General features: G+C 39.3%; 1 protein-coding gene across 1 annotated transcript in view; it reads right to left on the reverse strand.

Annotated features, from left to right (window-relative positions):
• rptor (regulatory associated protein of MTOR, complex 1) overlaps positions 1-21,983 on the reverse strand; it is a 138,821-nt gene that overhangs the window by 88,230 nt on the left and 28,608 nt on the right. The window contains exon 5 of the mRNA XM_079219794.1: positions 2,054-2,212. Coding sequence (XP_079075920.1) covers positions 2,054-2,212 — 159 coding nt within the window. The remainder of the gene's footprint in view (positions 1-2,053; positions 2,213-21,983) is intronic.

Below are 21,983 nucleotides of genomic sequence, written 5' to 3' on the forward strand. Positions count from 1 at the left end.
ATAATGAGGGAGGGTGAGATGGACAGAAACATGAGAATGATGGGAGCGCAGACGGAGGCAAAGAGTAATACGACTAATATTCTTGATGCTATAAAGGTGTTATACCCGATACGTTTCGATTCTGCACTACTTCCCAGACATTGCTGTAACACCAAATCCCCCCACTGATCTCCTGTTTCAGCAGCCAGTGTCAGCAGCTTCATTTTAAAGGAAAAGGAATGAGTATAAGGAGTAAAATGTGGAGGAAAAGGTAGTTGAACGGAGGATGAGACGAGGACATAAGGCCCGAGGGTGTACTGGGAACTTGGAGGCAACAGCTAAGCCCAGACAGCAGCGGTGCATCATTGTGAGTGGGTGCTTACTTACAGGACAATGCGATGAACAAGATTGGGTCTCTACCTCAGAGCTCAACCCTAAGATCATGGCATGCATGTGGGCCATAACGAACACGTTTAGTTGTGCTTTAGTAAGCACTTTTTGACCAAGGGAACTTTTCAAGAAGCCAAGGACCCTTTTGAGGTACTTTCTTACTTTACCTGCATTTCTATTGCCGACCTGGGTAGCGAACTGCTGCTATAATTTCCTTCCTAGAGATGAATAAAGTTCTTTATGTTTGAATTTAATTCCTCTGCCATTTGCCTGAATTCTACTCCTCCTAGGACTAAAACAGTATATGCAACAGAATTTAGATCATGTAAATTAAGCCGTGGTGATTTATTTGTTTATTTTTACACTTCAGCATCGACAAACTGCTGCTGTTCTGCAATTCATTGTTCACATACTGTATGTACATGCGTACTTTTGAGGCAGATGAGGGACAAATCCTCCCTGGCTGACACTAGAATCTTAACGAGGTGACGATTACTATATTGTCAACAAGAAAAGTGTCAGCAAGGTCAAATCTTTTTGGCATTGTATTTATTTCACGTCCTGATTTACTCATCCTGATTGAACTGTTTGTGTTAATAATTACATTGCAAAATAAACTGATGCTTTAAAAAGGACTGCCGATTGGTGGTATATAGTTTGACAGCTGCTCATATTAACCCTGTTAAAGTAAAGTCACATGCCATGGACTCCTTTTCAAATGACAATGATTACTTGAAAAGTCACGTGATGTCTTATATATATATATATATATATATATATATATATATATATATATATATATATATATATATATATATATATATATATATATATATATATATATACACACACACGACAATAACTGGACAACACGACAATAACTGGGCATATGTATACTTTTTTTCTTTTTCTTTTAAAGACCACAATTCAAGTAATGCAATTGAAATGTCACCATGTGTATATTCATGTGACAAAATGTGTACTAGTGAAGTTCACCCCAAAAATTGCATATTTTCTTACCTGTAGTGCTGTTTGTTTATCAATATACTGTAGATTGCTTTGGTGTGATTTGACCACCTAAGGGCAACTCAGACACTGAACTCTTAAGACTGGCCTAAAAACATTTTTATTCAGCAAGGCATTTTTTACCTTGAGTTAATTTATTGTCAGCTATTACATTTTTATTTTGTATGGGTTACTTTAACTGTTTTAATCGGTTTTATTTGTTTTTACTATATATGTGGCACTCTGAGATTCTTTTGAAGGAAGAATGCAATAAAAATGAAATGCATTATCATTATTATTATTTGCTGAGTGATGTAGATAGCGGCCATAGAGATTTCTGCAAATATTCTAGGACTACATGGCACTCAGTTTGTGGTGCTCAAAGTGCCAAAAAATACATAGCTTGTACTTATTTATGGACGAGATCATAGCCAACATATATTGCTAGTTCACCTAGCACCACTGAGCTAGCTAACCTTAAAGCTCTGTTACTGTTTATATATTGCGATGAGCCTTGTCCATGAGTCCCTTTAATCCCACTCACTTTAAACACAGCCTATGGCATCTCAGCAACAGGAGATTACATTTTCCTTGGAACCTTGTTGCAGTGAAGGTATAGATGTCCATGGCTTCTGTATATGAATGCAAGAGCATATATTTGTTTTTCTGTGTGTGGTACCTTATTAAAAACCCAGATCTCTCCGTTGACAGTGGGCCGTGGCACCCCGTGGCCATTGTAGTGGAAGAGGACTCGCTCCTCTTTGGCGTTGCGTCTCAGCGATGTGCACAGCTTCTTCACCTCGTCCACTGTGGGGTCCAGACTCTGTTTGTAACGCGCCTGGAAAACAGGGTGGAATAGAGGAAGCCATCAGCATGTTTGTTTTACATCTAAAAATGACACATACAGAAGAAGGAACTACATTCTATCTAACAGGCTTGACTTTATGTGACGTAGTGTTTTCCATTCCATATTAACATTTGGCCATTTTACTCAGATAACAAAAGGTGTCTTGAAAAAATTGATGGAAGATAGGGTTTAATAATAACAAATCATACAACAAATGTACATATTGACTTATCATGCTTGCTAGTCATCAGAGAAGAGAAGACCAAGCATTACATATTCATACTGTTGAATGATGTAATACCTGATGGAATTGGTGGTGTTTAAATTTAATGTAACAACTAGCAAATAATGCTTTGAAGAGTACAAAGAGAAGTACATCTATGCGGCACTAGGCTGGATGGCCATAAGAGGAATCTTCTCATGTTTTCTTTACATTAGTCATGTTGTGTGCGTCACAAGGCTTCGTATGAGAGGATATATCAGCATGATCCAGGATGTTAATTTCCGCTAAAGAGGATAGTAAGCTTAACATGTCAAGCTGACCTGCATGCAGCTAAGAGGCGAATAAGACGTGTTTCTTGCTCAGATATCTGAACATCCTAGGAAACCACCAAACAATAGAGGAGAGAGCAACTCTCTGCAAAACTGATAAGACTCCTTTGGCAGCACTGCACCGGAATTTAAAACCGCAGAACTGGCAATGACATAAAACATGTACAAATGTCCTCTTGCAAAAAACTCAGTTTCAACTACAACCATGTTGTAATGGGTAATATCCTACTCAAAGGAATGTCACAATACCAGATATGTGGTAGTTAAAACCAATACCAGTGAAATTCCACAATTATCTTTTCCTACTTTGGTACCACGGTTAAAAAAAAATCAAAAATCAAAAATCCCAAGTTTGGCCAGCACTCTGCATCTCTATCATGAAAAACAAATGAAGGAATGTTGATCCCTCGGTACAGATCTTCAGAATGGACACTATATGACAAGAAGCATTGAACAGTACCCTTTTCCAAACACTTTAGGTTGTTTTTTTTCTATAAATTTGCCACTAATCTGTATTCATCACTTTGTACCACTGTGAAATCCTAAAAGATTTACAATACATTTCCCCAAAAGGCCATGTCTCTAAATACTTCACCAATAAACTATTTGTTGCGATTTTTTAACGGCGTTTGTTTCTTGGATTTTTTGAGCATTCTGAGCAGCCCAGAAATAACAATCTGACTCATTTATGAGGTGACTAAAAGAAGCTAGCAGAGTCGATAGAGATATTTTATTGGCAATGATCCAATATTATGTTGACTGATGCAAAGAGGTTGTGCTTTGAAAGGTGTCCAACTTTTTAAAAGCCTGAAAATGTTTTACTCCAGACATCAAACAGGCTGATAGCTTTTGTAGGATAGCTGGTCTTAATTTGAAGAACTCTAACAAAAGCAAGTGTAATTTGAGGGTAAACAAGGACGCTTTTACACTTCTGAGTGTGACATTTAAACAAGCTGTTGATAGTATGAAGGATATACAATATATTACTAGTAGTGTAAAACTCTTGTATAAGTCTGTTTGACAAATCAGGCAGAGCAACACTTATTGTGCAGATTTGAAGCAGATATTCTACATATAAACAAACACAAAAACGCTGAGTTTGAGGTGCTGCTCCTGTTGCTTTACTGCAGTCAACTTGTTTTCTGCCTCTTGCTGCTTACTTTAGATCCCACTTCACCAATTTCAGTGATTTTAAAAGAGTCAGTGTGATGTGCGTGTGCGTGTGCGTGTGCGTGTGCGGGGGGGGCTTGAGAAATTGTAAAGTGTTTATTGTTTGTGCTCCTTCGATTCATTAAGTGAAGTGTGCGTGATAAAAACTGTGTGCAAGGGACATAGAGGTGTCAACTAGTTATGCAACAGAAAAGCACCCGGTCTGAATCACACTCATTAAGGCCCTTCTGTTACATAACTAACATGCCTTTTACTAAACTGCCGGCCTCCTGACAAATGGCTTTGGATCACAGGAGAAGCCATATTTTAACCTCAACTTGCAAAACTTCCAACTTCTCAAACAGATAAAAGATAACGAGACAAAGACACAGCCTTGAATCTCAACAGTTTTGAGAGAAGAGTTTATCCATCAAAGCGAAATGCGATAGTAGGAATAAACACAAACGCTTAAAAAACTATTAAAAACAACAAATAATATGCACTTTTATTTCAAATGTAGTAAGACTACTTGTATTTGAAAGGCTCACATAGGATACAGGTCCTTATTTTAATTAATCTGTTTCTTAAAATAAGTATATTTCCTGTTTTCTGATCCGTCCCCATTCAAAAACTCTACATTTCCTTTATCAATTCAATATAATGTAAATTGTTCAGTTATTTTCAAAAGCGGGAACTACCTCAGCAGTGACTGAGTATTTTTCCAGGTGTTTATATTTCTGCAGACAGAATTTGTCCCTGTGATAGTCTGCAAAATGCAGTCATGACATTTTAGAGCTGTGTTAAGATCAAAATGATGGCTGGGGTTCGAAGTTGGGCACTGTCCGAGAAAGTTGGGCAGGAAGTGGGGATGGGGCCATTTCCCCCCCACACTTTAGGTCCCCGGCCCGATTTGGCGTATCTGCCTGTGTGGTCCCATCGAAACAGTGTCTCTAGTTTAAGATTATTTGAAACTTTAAATACTGGCTTATATTTGAGAATTTATGGTATGTAATTTATACCAAGAACAAACCAGCTTTTAAGAGTCAGTCTTCCCTGTATCCTATGCATAGAATTGATAGAACAGATTTGAGCTATACAGTAATTTATAATCTTGGTGTTTAAATGCTCGAGCTGTGTGATAATTATGATAATTATTAATCGTGATTTGTAGTCCTGATTTGCAGAATAAAATCGTCACTTGCTTATTGTTCTTCCCATTACACATCCTATATAGGCTAAGATCAAAAGATGCCACATTTGAGCTTCCCGTATCTGCATGGGTTTGAGTTGCAGGGTGATAGCAGAGCTGATTCAATTGGGGTATAATCAGATAGGAGCATCTGAATGCCGAGAGACGCAGCACTCATTCCGACGATATCAAGTGTTATCTGACTAGCATAATGGTGTTACTGAGGGACCTACAGTGATGGAGGTATAGTGTTTGAAATGTCGGTGGTGGAGAGGTATCATTTTGGAAGGAGAGCGGGAAACAGGCTGGAGGGAAACAGGCAGGTGGGACAAGTGCTTACACTACCTGCTTGTAGTAGTTAGTTCAGACAAATCCCAATTGTATTAGGATGCTTTGGAAAAGCTTTTTATTGACATTCATGACCGTCAGGCATATTTAATTCAAGTGGCATACAGAGATTAAGACAGATGCATATGTATGAAGAAGACACTGAGGAGTCACAATATTCTGCGAAAAGGAGGTTTAAGTGTGTGTGACTCGACTCATCTCCTAACATTAACCGACTTGACCTGAGGGGGGAGCTCCTGCCTCCCGTGGGGAACAACTCCCTCAAGAGGTTGATGCAATCTAAAAATGTCTGCCTGTCGCTTCTTTACCTCGCACCACCTTTATAAAACACCTCCATTAATTCCATCAAGGCCACAGGAAACAAACTCTTTTTAAAGGTGTGCTCTGTGCTCACTCCGTCGCCATTTATCATCATGTCACATCCTGAGAACAGACGACCTTTTCAAAGTACCGTAAGGATTCAGAATGCAATTAAAATACAGACTGTTAAGTTGTAATGTGCAGTTGGAGTCTCTCCGGCTGTCACAGACATCAGGCTACATTTTAGAAAACAAAAAAAGGCAAAATATGTGGTGACGGCAAACAACTAGATTCAATATGCCAGGTAGAAAGTTCAGCACCATGTAAAGTTACCATTGTGAAAGAACACTTATTTCTTAAAGGTAAAATCAGCCTGTGGACATACATTCAATCTTTCTTCATCATTTGGAGATTTCCAAAGAAAACTAATACTCTCCGTATTTGTCTCTGAACTACGAAATATGATCATCAACATTATGTATCAACATTTATGAATGCCAGTGTCTAATGTTTTCTGGCTGGAAACATTACACACGGTCATGGGATGTGCACGACCCAGGACAGGAGGACTCTACAGTGGGAGATTAAAATCTCCCACAACATCATTGGTACCCATCTTCCGAGCATCAGTAATATTAGTGAGAAGAGGTGCGTATGAACAGCTGATAGATATTTAAAGAAAATACCCACCCAGCCACTACCTGCTGCCATCTGACAAGAGAAACAGACGATACCACCAAACTTCCGAGCAGCTTCTTTCCTGAGAGGCTGTGAGACTCCTTAATACATATATTATCTTTATAGTTGTTTTATATTTATTTGTGTTTATTGTGCATGCATGTGTGGTTCTCTTATGTTGCAAAATGTGACTAAAATCTGCATTGTGTTGCCAACCCTGTTGTGAAATGACTATAAATAACCTTGTAATAAATAAACTTAAATGTTTTAATAACCTTGAAGTATGCAATGTAATAAGGAGGACTTTAGTGGAATATGTTGAATATATATATCTGTATTGTATCCATCTGTATTAATGGAAGGCAGGCAATCTTTTAAGCTGAAGGTTGAAAAAACAAATGAAAAAATGTAAATGACAGTGCCGGCCACTTGTTGTCAAACAGAGGAAATGAGTAAAGTCAACCTCTGGCCTCTCAATCATCACCCAACCTGTAACACTGGGCTTGTTTAGATGTGAGGCAGGCACACACACAGAAAAATAAAGATTTAGAGGGGCGGGGGGGGGGGGGGGATGAGGAGAAGGAAGTCGGGACAAAGGGTCTCAAAGCATTGTGTCTTCTTGCCGCGTTTACCAGAATCAATAGTTATCATTTGACAGCAGTTGCAAGTACCAAAGGTAAGCTATAATAATGTAAGCTATAATATGTTTATTCTGGCAGCTGACAGTAATTCATGCTGAGCTTCACTGCGTTTGACGGATGTATTTATCTTCTGGGGTGGTCATGAGGAGCTCAGGGAGAAATGTCTGTAACTGAACTTGACTCATTTGTCATAAATAACAATGGACGTCTGAGAAAAAGAGAGAAGGATAAAATGCACCCTGCTCTGCAACATCGTCGGGGAAATGGTTGCTATGATCAACAGACAAGTGGGATACATTTGTTTAGTTTTATATATATATATATATGTGTGTGAAATACTGTCAATGTCATTTAATTCTGTGGTTTATTCAAAACAGTGAACTGTACACTTCAGGTTGGGAGTGAATTGGAGCCCCAAATGAAGACTTTCACGTATATTAGAGTCGTATTCACGAGAGACGGGAACCTATGACTGACAGAGATGGAAAGGCTTTATCTATATTTCTTTAATCATATTAAAACGAGTATATAGGTTGGGGATTTATGATAGCAAGGTATAACATTGAACCTTACGGATTCCAACAGTACTGACCTGCAGTCAGCAAAGCAATCTGATCTGGAAAGGAGGCAAGCAAAAAGACAGCTTCTCTATAGGGATTAATAAAATATACTTATTCCAATTTAGCTGACGAAGTACAGCTAGTATGATAAATAGCAGGCATGTGTGGCGGGACTCATTTCCCCAGTTACGGCAGTCGTGCTGGGGCCAGTGTGTCCGGCTGAGTCAGCTCACAGCAGGTCGGATGGAGCAGAGGGAGCGATGACACGTCTCCTCTCTTCTGCCAGCACACGCCTCCTTTCAAGACTATGTTACCCATTTATCAGCCCAAAAACTGTGGATTCAGAAGTACGAATGCTTGCACTTCTGAGGATTTGCAGTCAAAAACACCACCGAGACATTTAAATAAGTTAAAGTATGTTGTCAAGAAAAGAACAAAATGACCTCCTGACACTTTGCGAAGGCATTACATGTCCCAAATGTCAGATATGTAATAGTACGGAAACACTCACGACTTAATTTTTTTCTTCATCTGTTCTTGTGTTTCGGACGAGTCAGTTACTGGAAGCGAGCAGCAGGAGTCAGAACACTGCTGCCACAGCTGACTAAGTGACATGGGTTATGTAACTGGCAGAATGCCCAAATACACTAAGTGCTTGTGTACTGTACGTTAAACATGATGAGATAATACACAAAAAGATTTCAAATACAAGTTTCTTCAAACACAAGTGAACAAACTGCTTCATATGACTTATTGAACTGCTCCCTTCCACTCGAATCTTCCTCAGTGTTCAGACTTTGTTTGTATGAGGTCTCCTCTCTTCTGACGGTAACAAACTATGCTATCCATACTGCATTTGGTCAGCCCTGATTTCATTGCATTTGTTGATGTGAACTCTATGAATCAAACGCTAAGGCAAATACGCATTCCACAAAAACTGATAAAAACACCAAACAAAATATGCTAAAATATAACGGGCATTCGTGACGGGCTGTATTAGATTAAAAGCTCTGGGAACATGCAATGTGTGTTTGTGTATGTAGTGTACATGTGTGTGATAAAGAAGGGGCAGAGAGACCTCTAATGCACCAGTCCAATTAAAAGCCAAGTTCCCAGCAGCTCTCCAAGGTGTGTGTACTGTGCGTGTCGGTGTGGGTATGCATGTGCGTGTGTGTTTAGTTTAGTCAATTTACCTTGTCTAGCGTGGCGGGGCGCTCTAAGCAAAGCATTTAGAATAACACTCTTTATATGTCTTCGACACTTTGGTTAAAGGACATTAAATTATTATTAAGTTTCACACAGCTCTGATGTGTTTGTTACGGTAATTTTCATCTCTTTGATGGTGCAGAAGCTTCAGTGGACATTTAACTCACATGCTTCATGTCCGGCATGATATATTTGCTGAGCCTCTTTTTATTACACATTCAGCTTATATAAAAAATAAATAAATAAAAAACTAACATGTACTACTAACAAATACTCTGCTTTTGGTAGGGATGGTTATTGTTAGGATTTTATCAATACTATTATCGATATTGCTTATCGGTTTGGTTCCTTAACTATACTCTTATTTTTTATTATATCGTAAGACAATTAATTAAGAGAAGAATCAACTTTGCTTCATTATTCTTGTCGGTCTACATATAATCTGTTTTAATTCAGAAATACAAGTGGTTCTTCAAATCTTTAAAATACATTTGCAGCTAAACAATCAGCTCAGCGATTAGCTTCCATTTATTAGCCTTTTCTAATCAGCAAACTCTGTATGCCATCACCAACGTTACTGCACTGGACAAGGATGGACGGCTGCTCGCCAAACAGTCAAAAACTGTGCATTTCTGCAGATTTGGGTTCTGCTTGTTCGCTAAATGTTTTGATATTGCTATTATCTTTTCAATGCATTTTTATTGCATTTGTGACAATGGTAGTTATCAGCATCTACTGTAGTAAAATGTAGCCACACTTTGGATCTTTTTGTTCTCTCTGCCGTGATGCATGTTGCAAGATTTGTGATGCTGCTATTTTCCACAGATATCTCACTCAGTAGCCTCTAAAGTACCGATAGCAGAACCGTTAACTCCGGACCGCATCGATGGGTTTCTCTCATTTAGAGACGGCTCCCGTTTAGAACCGGGTTTTGGGGGGCATCTCTAGTTTTCTGTCACAAGTCTATGGGTCAGAGAAGGTCATGTTAATATCCAAAATATACACACCTGTCATAGATTTTTAGAATTGTCATTCTATTATACTACTTTTGAATATTAGATGTTTAATTTTTGAAAGCGTCAGTAAGTCACAGTAACCTCTGGTCCAATTGATGCACTGAAGCAGCCATTCTTATCAACCGGCCGCCTATTGCAGCGCTCTCCTCTGCTCTAATCAACTGCTGCCCTCATTTCCAGCCACCTGCAGGGAGAGGTACACCAGTTGGTGATTGAGGAAGGCTTGGCGCAGGCAAAAGTGCCACAAACCATTAGCCTGGAGACAGGGCTTAGGGACTGCTGTCTCTGACTGTGATGTTGTGACAGTCTGTGTGTTTGTCTATGTACTCCTAGACAGGGAATCTACTGAGTTAAATTTAAGTTAAAATCTTTTTATTATCACCCAGAGTCCTGATTTCTAAGGGCTCATACTACAGCGGCCTGGACCTGATATACATAATAAATAGTTCAAGGTGTGTTTACTTCTCATCAGAATTTTTACAGCAAAGAGAAACATCCTTCCGCAAAATCCACCGTACAGTACATTACAGTATTATGAAGCTCTCATAAAAACTGAAAAAGACTGAAATGTGACTTTAATCCAACAATTTGTTGTATGTTGCTCTGGACATAACACCCCTGTCCGCCTGCCCTTTGGCCTACCACACTGGGAAATGGGCATTAAAGTCTGTTTACAACCTTCCTGCCTTATTCCTGGAAAACTAAAGGAAGAATATATCACTAAAAATAGTTCCCACATCATCAAATCTAATAGCCTTTTCAGATGTAGCTATGGTGTTATAGCAATGAGCGAAAGAGCATTTATCTCCATTCAAAGGAGTAATGGTTGCACAGGAAGCTCCATTCATATTGCATTAGGGGAACGGCATAGAACAAAAGACTCAAGATGACTTTATTGGATTGGCACTGTGTTATGTCAGGAAACGAGCGTTAAAGCATTCACAAGACATTTCTCACAGACCCCAGGACAACTTGTTTTTTGCAATTTCATATTATTTGACCTCCAGGCAAACAAAAAAAACAGCCACCAAGTTCTGTGTGAATTGCAGATTATAAAACAACTACTGCTGCATTGTTAACCTTTATGAGAAAGTGTGGAGAAAAAAAAGCACGGAAATAAATAGAATTACGGAGAGAGAAGTCAGGGAAGAGTGACCACTCTCGCCGCTTACAGAAGTTATTCACTATTTATGCTTTCAACAAAGCTTTTCAAGAATGTTTTTAGGATAATGGCACGGGTTGCAAACACATTGTACAACATCATTGTAGACACCACAACTTAACCTTTGGTAAAACAGTGGTTGCTAACACTCAAATCTAAATACAGGGCACGTCCTATTTTCTGTCTCCACATAAACATCAGGGAACTGAAGCAAAAAACATGACAAGTACATGCAATATGCTAGGTATCTTCACAATAGGAATGTATGAAATCTAACAAAAAAATGCATGTTTACTTTACAAGTGTAAGAACATGGTTTGTAAAACCAGAATGACCAACCATTCAGGAGACCGAAAGATTGACCTATATTGGACAACCACCCGACCTAAAGACACAGATATCATCTCCTTCAAAAATAAAACAACATTATGGTTCTCTGATCACCAGAAAGCAAACAAATATGTTTTGTCCAAAATAAATAAATGTGCAAATTAGGGGATAACCCCCATTAAAACTTAATTAGTGAAAAACTCTACCTCTTAAATACGTTATCGGGTCGACACTGAATTCAACAGCAGACTTCTGAGTTTATGGTGGCTCAGTCAAGCAGATGCATCGTTAATGTTGCCCATGCATTTCAGTTTCACCTCAAATATTGCTTCAGTTTTCCAATATATCACATGATAGTGTAATTCATTTAGATGAGAAGGAAGCTCAAGTCAGCAAAAATGTTGAGGGTGACTGATCCCCGGCTGTGCTAGTCGATGTGTCCTTGGGCAAGACCCTTAACTCCATACTGCTGGAGCTACAGTGTGTGAATGTTGAATGAGTACTGATGGGCAGGTGGCACTTTGCATGGTAGCCCCTGCCATCAGCTTCTGAATGTCGTGCACAATGAATGTAGTGTTAAAGCGCTTTGAGTGGTCGGGAAACTAGAAAAGCAATTTAAGTACAGACCCTTTGCTTTGTATTTTGAAGCCACTTTGTATTTTGAAGCCAAGGGCTGATGATGAAGTGTGCGTGTGCGTGTGTGTGTGTGTTTGTGTGTGTTTCTTGTCGCACAAAGCAGACAGAGACGGATGTCAGGACGAAGAAATAATAGGTGAAAAGGAAGAAGGAGAAAGTTGAGAGATATGAGCAAACTACAAGGTGAAGAGAAAAAAGGAGGGGTGAAGGGAGGAACCGGAGCAAAGTAATCATCCTCCTGCTTCCAACATCCTGAAGGAGAAAGCTGATAGTCTGTGAGGATTAGATGATGCATTTAACCGGTGGTAGAGGAGAAGAGAATAGAGAGGAGTCAAAACCATATTGATAACCAAAAACTAATTTGACAGAATTGTGTAGTTATCATGTTTCTACTCTCAAAGTATGTGAAATGCCTCTTATTAATCAAGTCAAACACATTTTAAAGACAACTAAATACTGAGCTATATTAACACAATGGGAATTATAATCGATAAAATGGAATAAAGCTACAAATAGGATTTTGCAGGATGTGGTGGGGTCAAGTAAACACATGCACACAGACTGAAATATTGATTATGTTCCAATCACATATTCAAGGGCATGACAAAACAAAAGTATGAATATGTTTAGAACAGGGAAAATGTCCTGGTTACAGCAAAAATCCTCTTAGCGTTTTTGAGACATTGGTAGTGCTAGAAGCTTGGTGACATAGTGAGGCACGGGTTAGTTAGCTAGTTAGAATCTTCTCAGCCACTGCCACAAGCTAATGACCACGGCAAACAAATAAAAGACCCCAACTACACTTACTATTCTGATATGTTTGCTCGACGGCAATTTTCTTTCCTTGAACTCTACACATTTTCCCAAGTCGACCTTGCACTAGCAGCAGAAGTGGGCAGGGAGCGAGACCTGTGATTTAAAGTTTCATAGATCCAGTATTTCTCAATGAGGAAGAAATAGTAGATGTTCTTCTAGCACCCTTTCAAAAGGTGAAAAAAGATGCTAAGCAAAATATGAATAGTATTTTTACATACATTAAAACACGTCTTGAGGGCAACTGTTAAATGCTATTTAAACAACCTAGCCAGTGTGGTCGCTAAAAGAACAGGACGTTTACATTGTATTCAAGTATTTATTCAGAAAAAAAATAGATGGTGCACACAACTGATAGGCTTTGATAGCTTTTGGATTGTCTGGCTTGTTATTGGACAAAGGGGCAAATGTTGCATGTCGAAGTTCCCCAAAGTTGAACTCTTGATTTTGGAGAGTTCACCGAAACTAGCTGATTTTGTTCTGAAACTGCACTGCTGCCCATTGGGACATACTCACTAATAGCAAATAATCTACTGAAAATTACCATGACTATTTGTTTTATCATTCTTTTTCGCCAACTGGTCGTTTCCCTACTTGCCCTCTGTAGAGAGGTCTGAGCCAATGGTCACCGTATGAATCTTCTTTAGCCAATGGGAAATTAAGCGTCTCGCCAAGTTCCATTATCCGCAGTGAGACGATGGATTCCTGCCAGCTCAGAAGACACTATTGTGTACCTAACCCTGACCTCTGACCTCTCTCTGACAAGACAAAATAGCCCCATTTCTATCAATACAGTACCACATGACACCAAGGACACTCAGCAATTAGAAAGATCTTCCTGTAAGCCAGTATTGATCAAACTGTGGGGTGCTGTTTTTTTTTTTTTCTCTGTGAGGTCGGCTTTTCTGTTGTTGCGTCTCTCAAAACAGAAAACAGATCTAAGTTCAACATTGAGCATAAATTGAGAGCAGCCGTATCAAGCCTGCAACCACGTTTTAAAAAGATTTGTAGTGGAAAAGCAGGCTTACTGCAGCCACTAATACTTACACAACTTGATGGTTCACACATTTTGCACTCATTTTGTTTTGCACAGGTTGCACGTTAATGTTGTTTTAAAAAGATATGCAGTGTAAAAGTCTTTATTGTCAAATATTTAAACTTGTTTTGTTTAGTTTTGCCACAGGTTGCACGTTATTGTTATTATCTTGAAAATATATTCAGTGCAAAACAGGTTAATTCAAGTCACAATAAGCTATTCTTTTGCCAAATATTATTTATTTTTTGCACAGACTTTATTTGCATTGTTCTAACAAAGTGCTTGCACATTTTATTTGTTTTTTGTCTGATGGAGCAATCTGGTTTATTTTGTAAGTGATTGCAATTTTCTTTATTCTATTATTTGAAAAAGCACAGATGGAGAAGTCACAAAAAGTTATTACTTCAATAAAAATTTAGCATGGACCATTCTGTTGGGGCGGTGGGGCATGAACATTTTTCTTGGCAGAAAAAGTTTGAGAACCGCTGCTGTAAGCCATGCTCTGTGAACCTTTCTGACATCTCTCCACCGAGGCTGCCGGCCTTTCTCTTGTGCTGATCTGAGCGCCCACTCAAGCATCAGTGTGGGGGCTTAAATGTTATAGATATACACCTAATGCTTTTATTCTGAGCAATTTACAGGGAACACTTTGAGTGAATAAGCTAATCAGCGGTAAGGACTGTGATGGCTGTAGTGCTCTGACAGTAATCATTTGACCTCAACATTATCCTGTAAGATAATGCATATCTAGAGAACTGTTCATCTGATCTCCTTCCCACTTGGCATATGTATTGCAGGGGACCGGGGGATGTGCAGTGATGAAGATGGTGCAATTTGGTTCAATATTAATTCACTTTGAATAAACAAGCAACCAGTGTGCAGGGGCTCTGCAGACTGAGGGCTTCAGGGCTCTGCTGACTGAGAAGAGCTTGTCGTCCGCAGCTGGCCTTTACAAGCTGTTGCTCATTGACTATGACTATGGGTCACTTTTGCTGCAAACCCTTCCCACTTCAAGGAGCAGTTCACAATAAGGTTGAGCCTGCAAAGCAAGCAGCCCGTTCCAAACAGGCACGCACTCCTAGAGGCCATGCCATGAATTGGCACTGCACTAGTAAAATATACAAGAGATTAAGAAGGAAATATTAAGAAAGCTGTTTAAGCAAGTGAGAGAGGGAAGTTTGTCTTGAAACCTGAGTTTTCCGATGAAGATAAAGGACTATTTCTGCTCCTCTGACCGAAGCCACAAGGTTATTTCACAACTGGGAGGGGAGAACTAGTCCTAGTGTCACACCTCAGCCTAATTAGGGTGTTCACCCAGTCGTTAAATGCTCCAGATCAATCTCCTAACATGTGCCCAGTGTATTCCTAATGGTGGAACCACTTACTATAAAGATAAGCCGCTCGTGTTGACAGCTAGAGCCTCTATATGTCTTCATTATGCTGGGTGCGCTTCTGGATTGGCTGTGATAAATGGCTTCCTCTGTACTCTCTTTTTCCTGTGCGTACCCCCTGCTTTTTTCTCTTCTTTCATTTTTGCTGCTACTGTGAACATCAAACCAAGGTGCCTATATATGTGTCTATGTTTTGACAACTCTGACACTGTTATCAGGGGCCTTTTGATCACTTTGCTGACATATAAAATCAGCTTATTGTATTGGCCAAGAACCATTTTCTTTACAAAATATATTTTCGAAATAATGTTGCCAGACCTACTACAACATTTCAAACCCTCTTGGGCCGAACTGGCACTGTAAAAAAAATAAATTCTTCTTCTTTCAGAAGCCATGTCCAAATTGTAATCTGCGTGTAATTTATACCTCAACACCAGAACAGAAGTCACTTTGGAAGAGCAGTTAGGACACACACACACACAAAATGTAGTTTGTTTTTGGTATGATCTCATGTGTGATGAGAAACTGAAACTAAATCTATCTGGCGCACGCACACCAAAGTTTCACTGACCAGGGTGATACGGTCGACGAGGCATTTTGCCGACGACAACCATGTTTGACAAATGAGACTCAAGTCTCGGTTGCACAGCTTTAGAAGAGCTGAAGCTGAACTTCTCACAGAAGGAAAGCAACAAGACTGCCAATTATGAATTCTGCCAGTTTGACTTGAGCCCATCCCAAATCTGACACGAGTGCAGTGTGAAAATGGATATCTGTCGATAAAGCAGGTGGAAGATGGTCGTTTGCTCAGCTCAGACAATTTAGATCATTAGTGAGGCATGAAGCAGTTATGATCTCCGGAAGCCACCAATTACTTGTAATTCACGCAATATAACTTTTAAAAAATGTAACATATTACATAATTTATTATTAATAGAAACCAGATTGATAGAATTTGTTAATTTATTTTATCGTTAGAATTTAGTCATGAAATAAAAGTACTTCAATGAATATTTATAGGTTAAAATGTACGATCACAAAATGAACACTGAAAAAATCCTCTGATAATTATTGCAATTAAAAGCTTCATATAACTTAAAGTGTTACGTCAATTGGAAAAGCCAACCACTTCTAAAATAGTAAATAAGTATTCTCTCTAAATAGTGTTTAGTGAAGCTGCCACTGACCAGCTATGCATTCGTTCTGTCACGGCCCTGAGACAACAAGACATAACTGAAGTGGTGTCCAAACACAATCCCGTCACCACCCACACTTGTGCTAGTTATTTGGTCAGATGACTCATACCTTCCCTAACACTTCCTAACACCTCCATGTCTCGTCGCCCAACTGAAACCAAGGGCATAATCATCTATTTTGGCCATCGTTAGAGAGATTTATTTTAGTTTTTATAAAGATACAGCAAGGGTAAGAGTGATCATCCTATGTTGCCAGTTTAGGGTCCAGATTGCCCACATATGTCAGGTCGCAATAGGAGGTCTTGGCAGCATCAACTAGCTGCTTCATAGGCAGAACGCTTGGGTCAAAGATCCCTCTGAAGTGAAGGAGAAGAGATGGACTTCTCGGTAACGGTTCAAGCAATCAGTGAGATTTTATGAAAATTCATGAGGTTGCATAGTCAGATTGTAGAAGATTTTTTTGTTCTGTACATTTTTTCCATTGGCAATTGTATGTGGCTCATAGTTGCCGTTCTCCCACAACTCAGATGGGCAACTCAGATCAGTATACATTATTAACAACTGCATCAGAAAACACTCAATTGGCAAAAAAGCATAAAAGATGTCAGCCTGTGTCCTACTGTATTTGGGAGAGATTATTTATAATTTCGGTATGTGGTTCTGAGTTAGCAGGGAACTCATAATCCAATTAAGATTCTCAAGATCTGCCATCAGGATGTTAGTAACCCGAGTAAAAAAAGGTAAAACCAGTTGAACAATGTGTTATGTTGACAAACAAAATATGAAAACCTCTTATAATGCTAAACATGTACTGTTTATGTGCTTTACTTAAAAACACGTGTACACACAACCCACTCATCACTATCTGCATGTCTAATATCTATGTTTTATTGACCAATCTGGTCTTTCGTAGATTTTTTTGTGGTTAAACCAATTCTGTTTCATAGCACTTTGTGAAATATGTTGTTTGTTTTTCTTCTTTTACACGTGGACATTTGCCCTCTGAGATTTTTTAACTTTGTGTATTACTTCTTAAATACTTTTAAAGGCCCATCCCTATTCCACAGAGAATAAAAGAAAGATGGCACAGAAAGAGAAAATGGAGTAAAGATGAGAATTTCAGTGGGTACATGGCCTAAAAGAAAAGCACAATGAGAAAATGAGAGAGAGGAGGGGGAAGAGGAGAAGTGGAGTGCAGAGAAGATGTATAATGATCAATTGTCCATTGCCAGTGGCAGTCTACAAACCTCTATAATCCTAAAAAGACTCTCCCTTCTTTTTAATGATGCTGAGGGACAGGAAAGAAGAAAGAAACCCTGTAAAACTCTGCATGGCTGAGCTTTATGGTTTTGGGAGGATTTTCCTGACTCTCTTATGTTAGAATAAGGTCTAATATTGTTCACAGGCTTGAGCTCTTCTGCAGGGTGCGTTTATTTGGTGTGAACCCATTTAATTAGGTACAAAATAAGCATTATGTCCAAGACAGGCATAAGTAGAGGCACGCTATCATGGAAAGATTGTAGAGAAGGAGGCTTAAGCCGGGCACAAACTACAAGAGTTTTGGGCTGATTTATCCCAGATTTCCCCCCCTCTAACCCCACAATCAGAGGAGAAATCTGGTCTACGATCTTAGTCGGTTTCAATGGTTGGCCCACATCACCTGGTAATTTCAGGAGTTTACAGATCCAGTCTTAATCCTCCCAAATTTATGCAGACTTATCGGGGCCGCCCAGATGAATTTTAAACCCGTTTGAAATCTTGGGAGTAAAAGAAAAAAATAAATCTGGATGATACGGCAGTATTAGAGAGACACACAGGAGCAGCTGAAAGTGTTGCCAAGCAACAGTACACATTCTAGCCCTTGAGGCTAGCATATTTAATATTGACAACTATTTACACCGACAGTTCAAGTCTCACCTCCAGTTCTCTCTGAAGAATAGACATCCCGTGTTGACCTCATCTCTCCAAACATCGTCTCATCCAGACTCGCTGAGCCCTTTACCTTTTCTCACTGCAAAGCATTACTCCCACAAGTTGCTGTTCCACATAAGTCTCCATTTGTTTTTATATCTGCATCCAATGAGATCCTGTGAGGTGGTGTATTGCTACATAGATATGAAACCGTGGATGCTACATTATAGGGCTGTGCGATATACCGGTTGAACCGGTATAACGGTCTCAGTTTTCCGTCTGGTATGAATTTTTCATATACCGTCATGCCGGTCGCCGCTGTTTGGCAGGCAACAACATTTAATGTTCACAGCTTGAAGCTGAAGGAGCAGCGGACCGAGCTCCTTACGTCTCATGTTAACTCACTTTACTAATTGGTAAACATTAAATGTTGCTGCCTGCTGAAGAACGACAATAACTAGTCGTTAGGGCCGCGCATGCGCCACTAGTATCAAGGGATTCCCCTGGGTCCTAAATCCCTCCAGGTTTAGCTCCCTATGTACCAATCAAAACAGCTGCTGGCCAGCGGTGTCGGTCCTTTTCGGTCAATAAATTAATGTGTTTATTTTGAAAAAAAATACTGTGATATACTGTGAAACCGCCAGAATCTTTTTTTGGCCATACCGCCCAGCCCTACTACATTACGTCATAACTATTGGGATAACCGTCCGCCTTCTTATTTGGATATCGTTTACCATCATCACCAATGGGCAGAGACTGGTTTTCATTTTTAAAACTGTGATTTAAAAACTCAAGTAGTCTGAGCACGACTTTAAATCAGCTACTGTGGGGAGTGTGGAAAATCAAGGCCATGCATGGCAGTATTACAGGATGAACAAAGACTGAAAAGCTTTTCACTCGTGTATTTTGTTCAGTCAAGTGAGTCAGAGCCTATTCAACATTTCAATAGTTCATCTGCAGTGGTTTTTCTTTTCTATCTCCTAATGAAAATATGTTTGCCCATTTCAAAGAGAAAAAAAGACCACTTGAAAAACCCTCAATATCAAATTGCATATACAAATTCAATACATATTGAATCCGCACTATGTTATAGTGAACGTTATCAGGAGGGCCTTGCTAGTTGTGTCTTTGCAAGTTCATAGAAACCATAACTGGTGAAATGTATGCCCTATGGGAACCAACTGACCTATGGCCTAAAAGTATCTTGTTGAGTTTTCTTGTAAATCTAGAGTTTCAACAAAATGCTTTGTGTGTATCCTTGAGGTCTAATACTGGCTTAAAGCGCATTTCAATCCTCCAATTTACAAAGACAATTTTTTTGGTATAATTTACAGCTTGATTGGTTTACATCCATGTGAGCAATCTTCTTCACTCAATGGTGCATTAATGGTCCAAAATAGTGTGAAACAAAATTAGAACTTTTGTTCAAACATGGGAAAACCTGTCTGTGCCAGATTCTAAAATGAGTTTGTATTCATCAATGTTGCAATATTTTCTTAAGAGCTTAAAACCTTTGTCCCTCAAACAAATAATGGTGAAGAATAGCAAAGTTTTTCTAAAGTCCATTAAAAAGAGTTTACATAAGGTTGGAAGGTGCCTCTAAGTCAAATATTAGCAAAACGCAATAAGAACCCATGTAAGACTTCCCTTGAATCCACATCAATCCCATTTGGAAAACAAACGATCAGGACCAAAGATGTTCATTTATTCCAGTGTGGTGCTAGTGAAATAAAAACAAAAATACAGACTTAGAGCATCTGCACTTCACAAGCAGACTTGTCATTTAATTGAACATTTCCCAGATGTGTGTTTGATTGACCCCATGGAACAATCAATGACATCTTCCTCCCAACATCTACAGATTCTCAAGCAGTGGCTTTCTGCCAATGAAAAAAAGCGTATTTTTATTTTAAATGCAGGGTTAAGTGTGATTACAATTAAAGATGGACAGTGAGGTCAAAATCATGTTATAAAATGAGCCCGTTAAAAAGGCCACTGCTGGTCAGGTCGTTGATACAGATATCCCAGAAAGTGTGAAAGGAAAGCTGGACATTAGGAAGAAAAGGGGGGACAGGGGAGCCATTAGTTGAAGACTGAGAGGGACACTAATGATCTATACAGCTCTATACAGACAGCTGTCCTACTAATTAGAGTTAAGTGAGAGGTGCAGGTCCCTGCATTCACTAACAATCAGGGCCAACGAGAAGGACAGTCGAGTTGACTGACAGTGAACGAGAGTGCTCTGTCTCAGTGTTGTGACATGAAGATTTTCTATTCTGCACTAAAGTGGGACGCGAAGACTGATCTCACAATCTGATAAGTACATAATTGGAAGAGCTCCCTCTTTAATTGAAGCCACTCTAATCATTATTATCAATCTGTGTCGCCTGATCATTTGAACTGCCGTTAAAAGAACAAGGAGGATCTATGCACATTTGCTGTATCGACAGCAACCATTGTTTACAGCAATAAAGGACACCACATCTACATAAAAAAACAGCTCATTACTTACTAATTAGTCACGCTGTTCAGCAGTAGCAGAAGCCACTTCTCAATTCTTTTTCACATCAAAACAGAAAAAATTGGAACTAACATCCCACTCGCCACTGCTGTATACATACAGTACACTCAGTTACATAGTTAATGATTACACAGACTCTTGTATCAGTGGAACAGCAGCAACGATATTAATGCCTATTATAGGATGCTTGGTTGGCAATGTGGACATGGGACTCTCACGAGATCATGCAGGAATTGCTAGTCGCCCACAGAAAGTGGCATGGCAAAGTTCCTCCACATGCCCTTGTGAAATAGGTGGTGTCAGAGGCCAGATGACAGTGACCACGGGGAAGTCAACGAACTACTGTAGCTGTTGAGCTGACAAATATTCTAATCAATTGTAAACATGGTAGCACTAGTCAGTCACAATAGCTTACCAAGCCAGCTGATGTTCTAACCGTTAGCTAGTTGCTAACCAGACAAAAAGTTCAGACAGTTTATTGAATAGATACATCTTTATATATTTTTGTAAACTGCTGTCTCCTTTGCTGTGGAGCAGTGGCTAGTTAAAGGTATCATAGGTACTTTTTCTGATAACATATAGGAAATGAGAATCTCTACATAACATGTGCATTCATCTATATGTGTAACAGTTACCTCAGTGGTTAGTATGCAGCGAATGAGGACAAGTCAAACACCTGTGTGTACTAATCAGTTCCTTGACAGGGCAAATATTCACAGTGACCACAACTATAGACATATTCACAATCGCTCACTGCCAATGTACAGTTTAGGCTATTTCTTGATTCATTAAATGCTACACCTCTTCAAGACCCAAGCCAAGGTTCCTGTGTCATGCTTGCCAACTGCTGATTAAAGTGAAGGAGGTTAGCCCCAAATTTAATAACAACATTGGCTACACCCTGCAGAAGTGCTGAAGGTTCACGACCTAGGTAGACCAACTATTCTCATTTTAGTGACAAGACCTTATTTCAACAAACTGACCAATCAAGTTTGACCTTAATGTTGAAAGTTAAATACACCACCATACTACCTTTCATAATCTCAAAAGGAGCGCTGTGCCAAATCTGTGTGAATGGAACAAGAAAATTATCAACATTTTCATTGGCCGGTAGTCTGGGGACTGGA

The sequence above is a fragment of the Taurulus bubalis genome, assembly GCF_910589615.1.
Source record: "Taurulus bubalis genome assembly, chromosome: 6".
NCBI classification, from domain to species: domain Eukaryota; kingdom Metazoa; phylum Chordata; class Actinopteri; order Perciformes; family Cottidae; genus Taurulus; species Taurulus bubalis.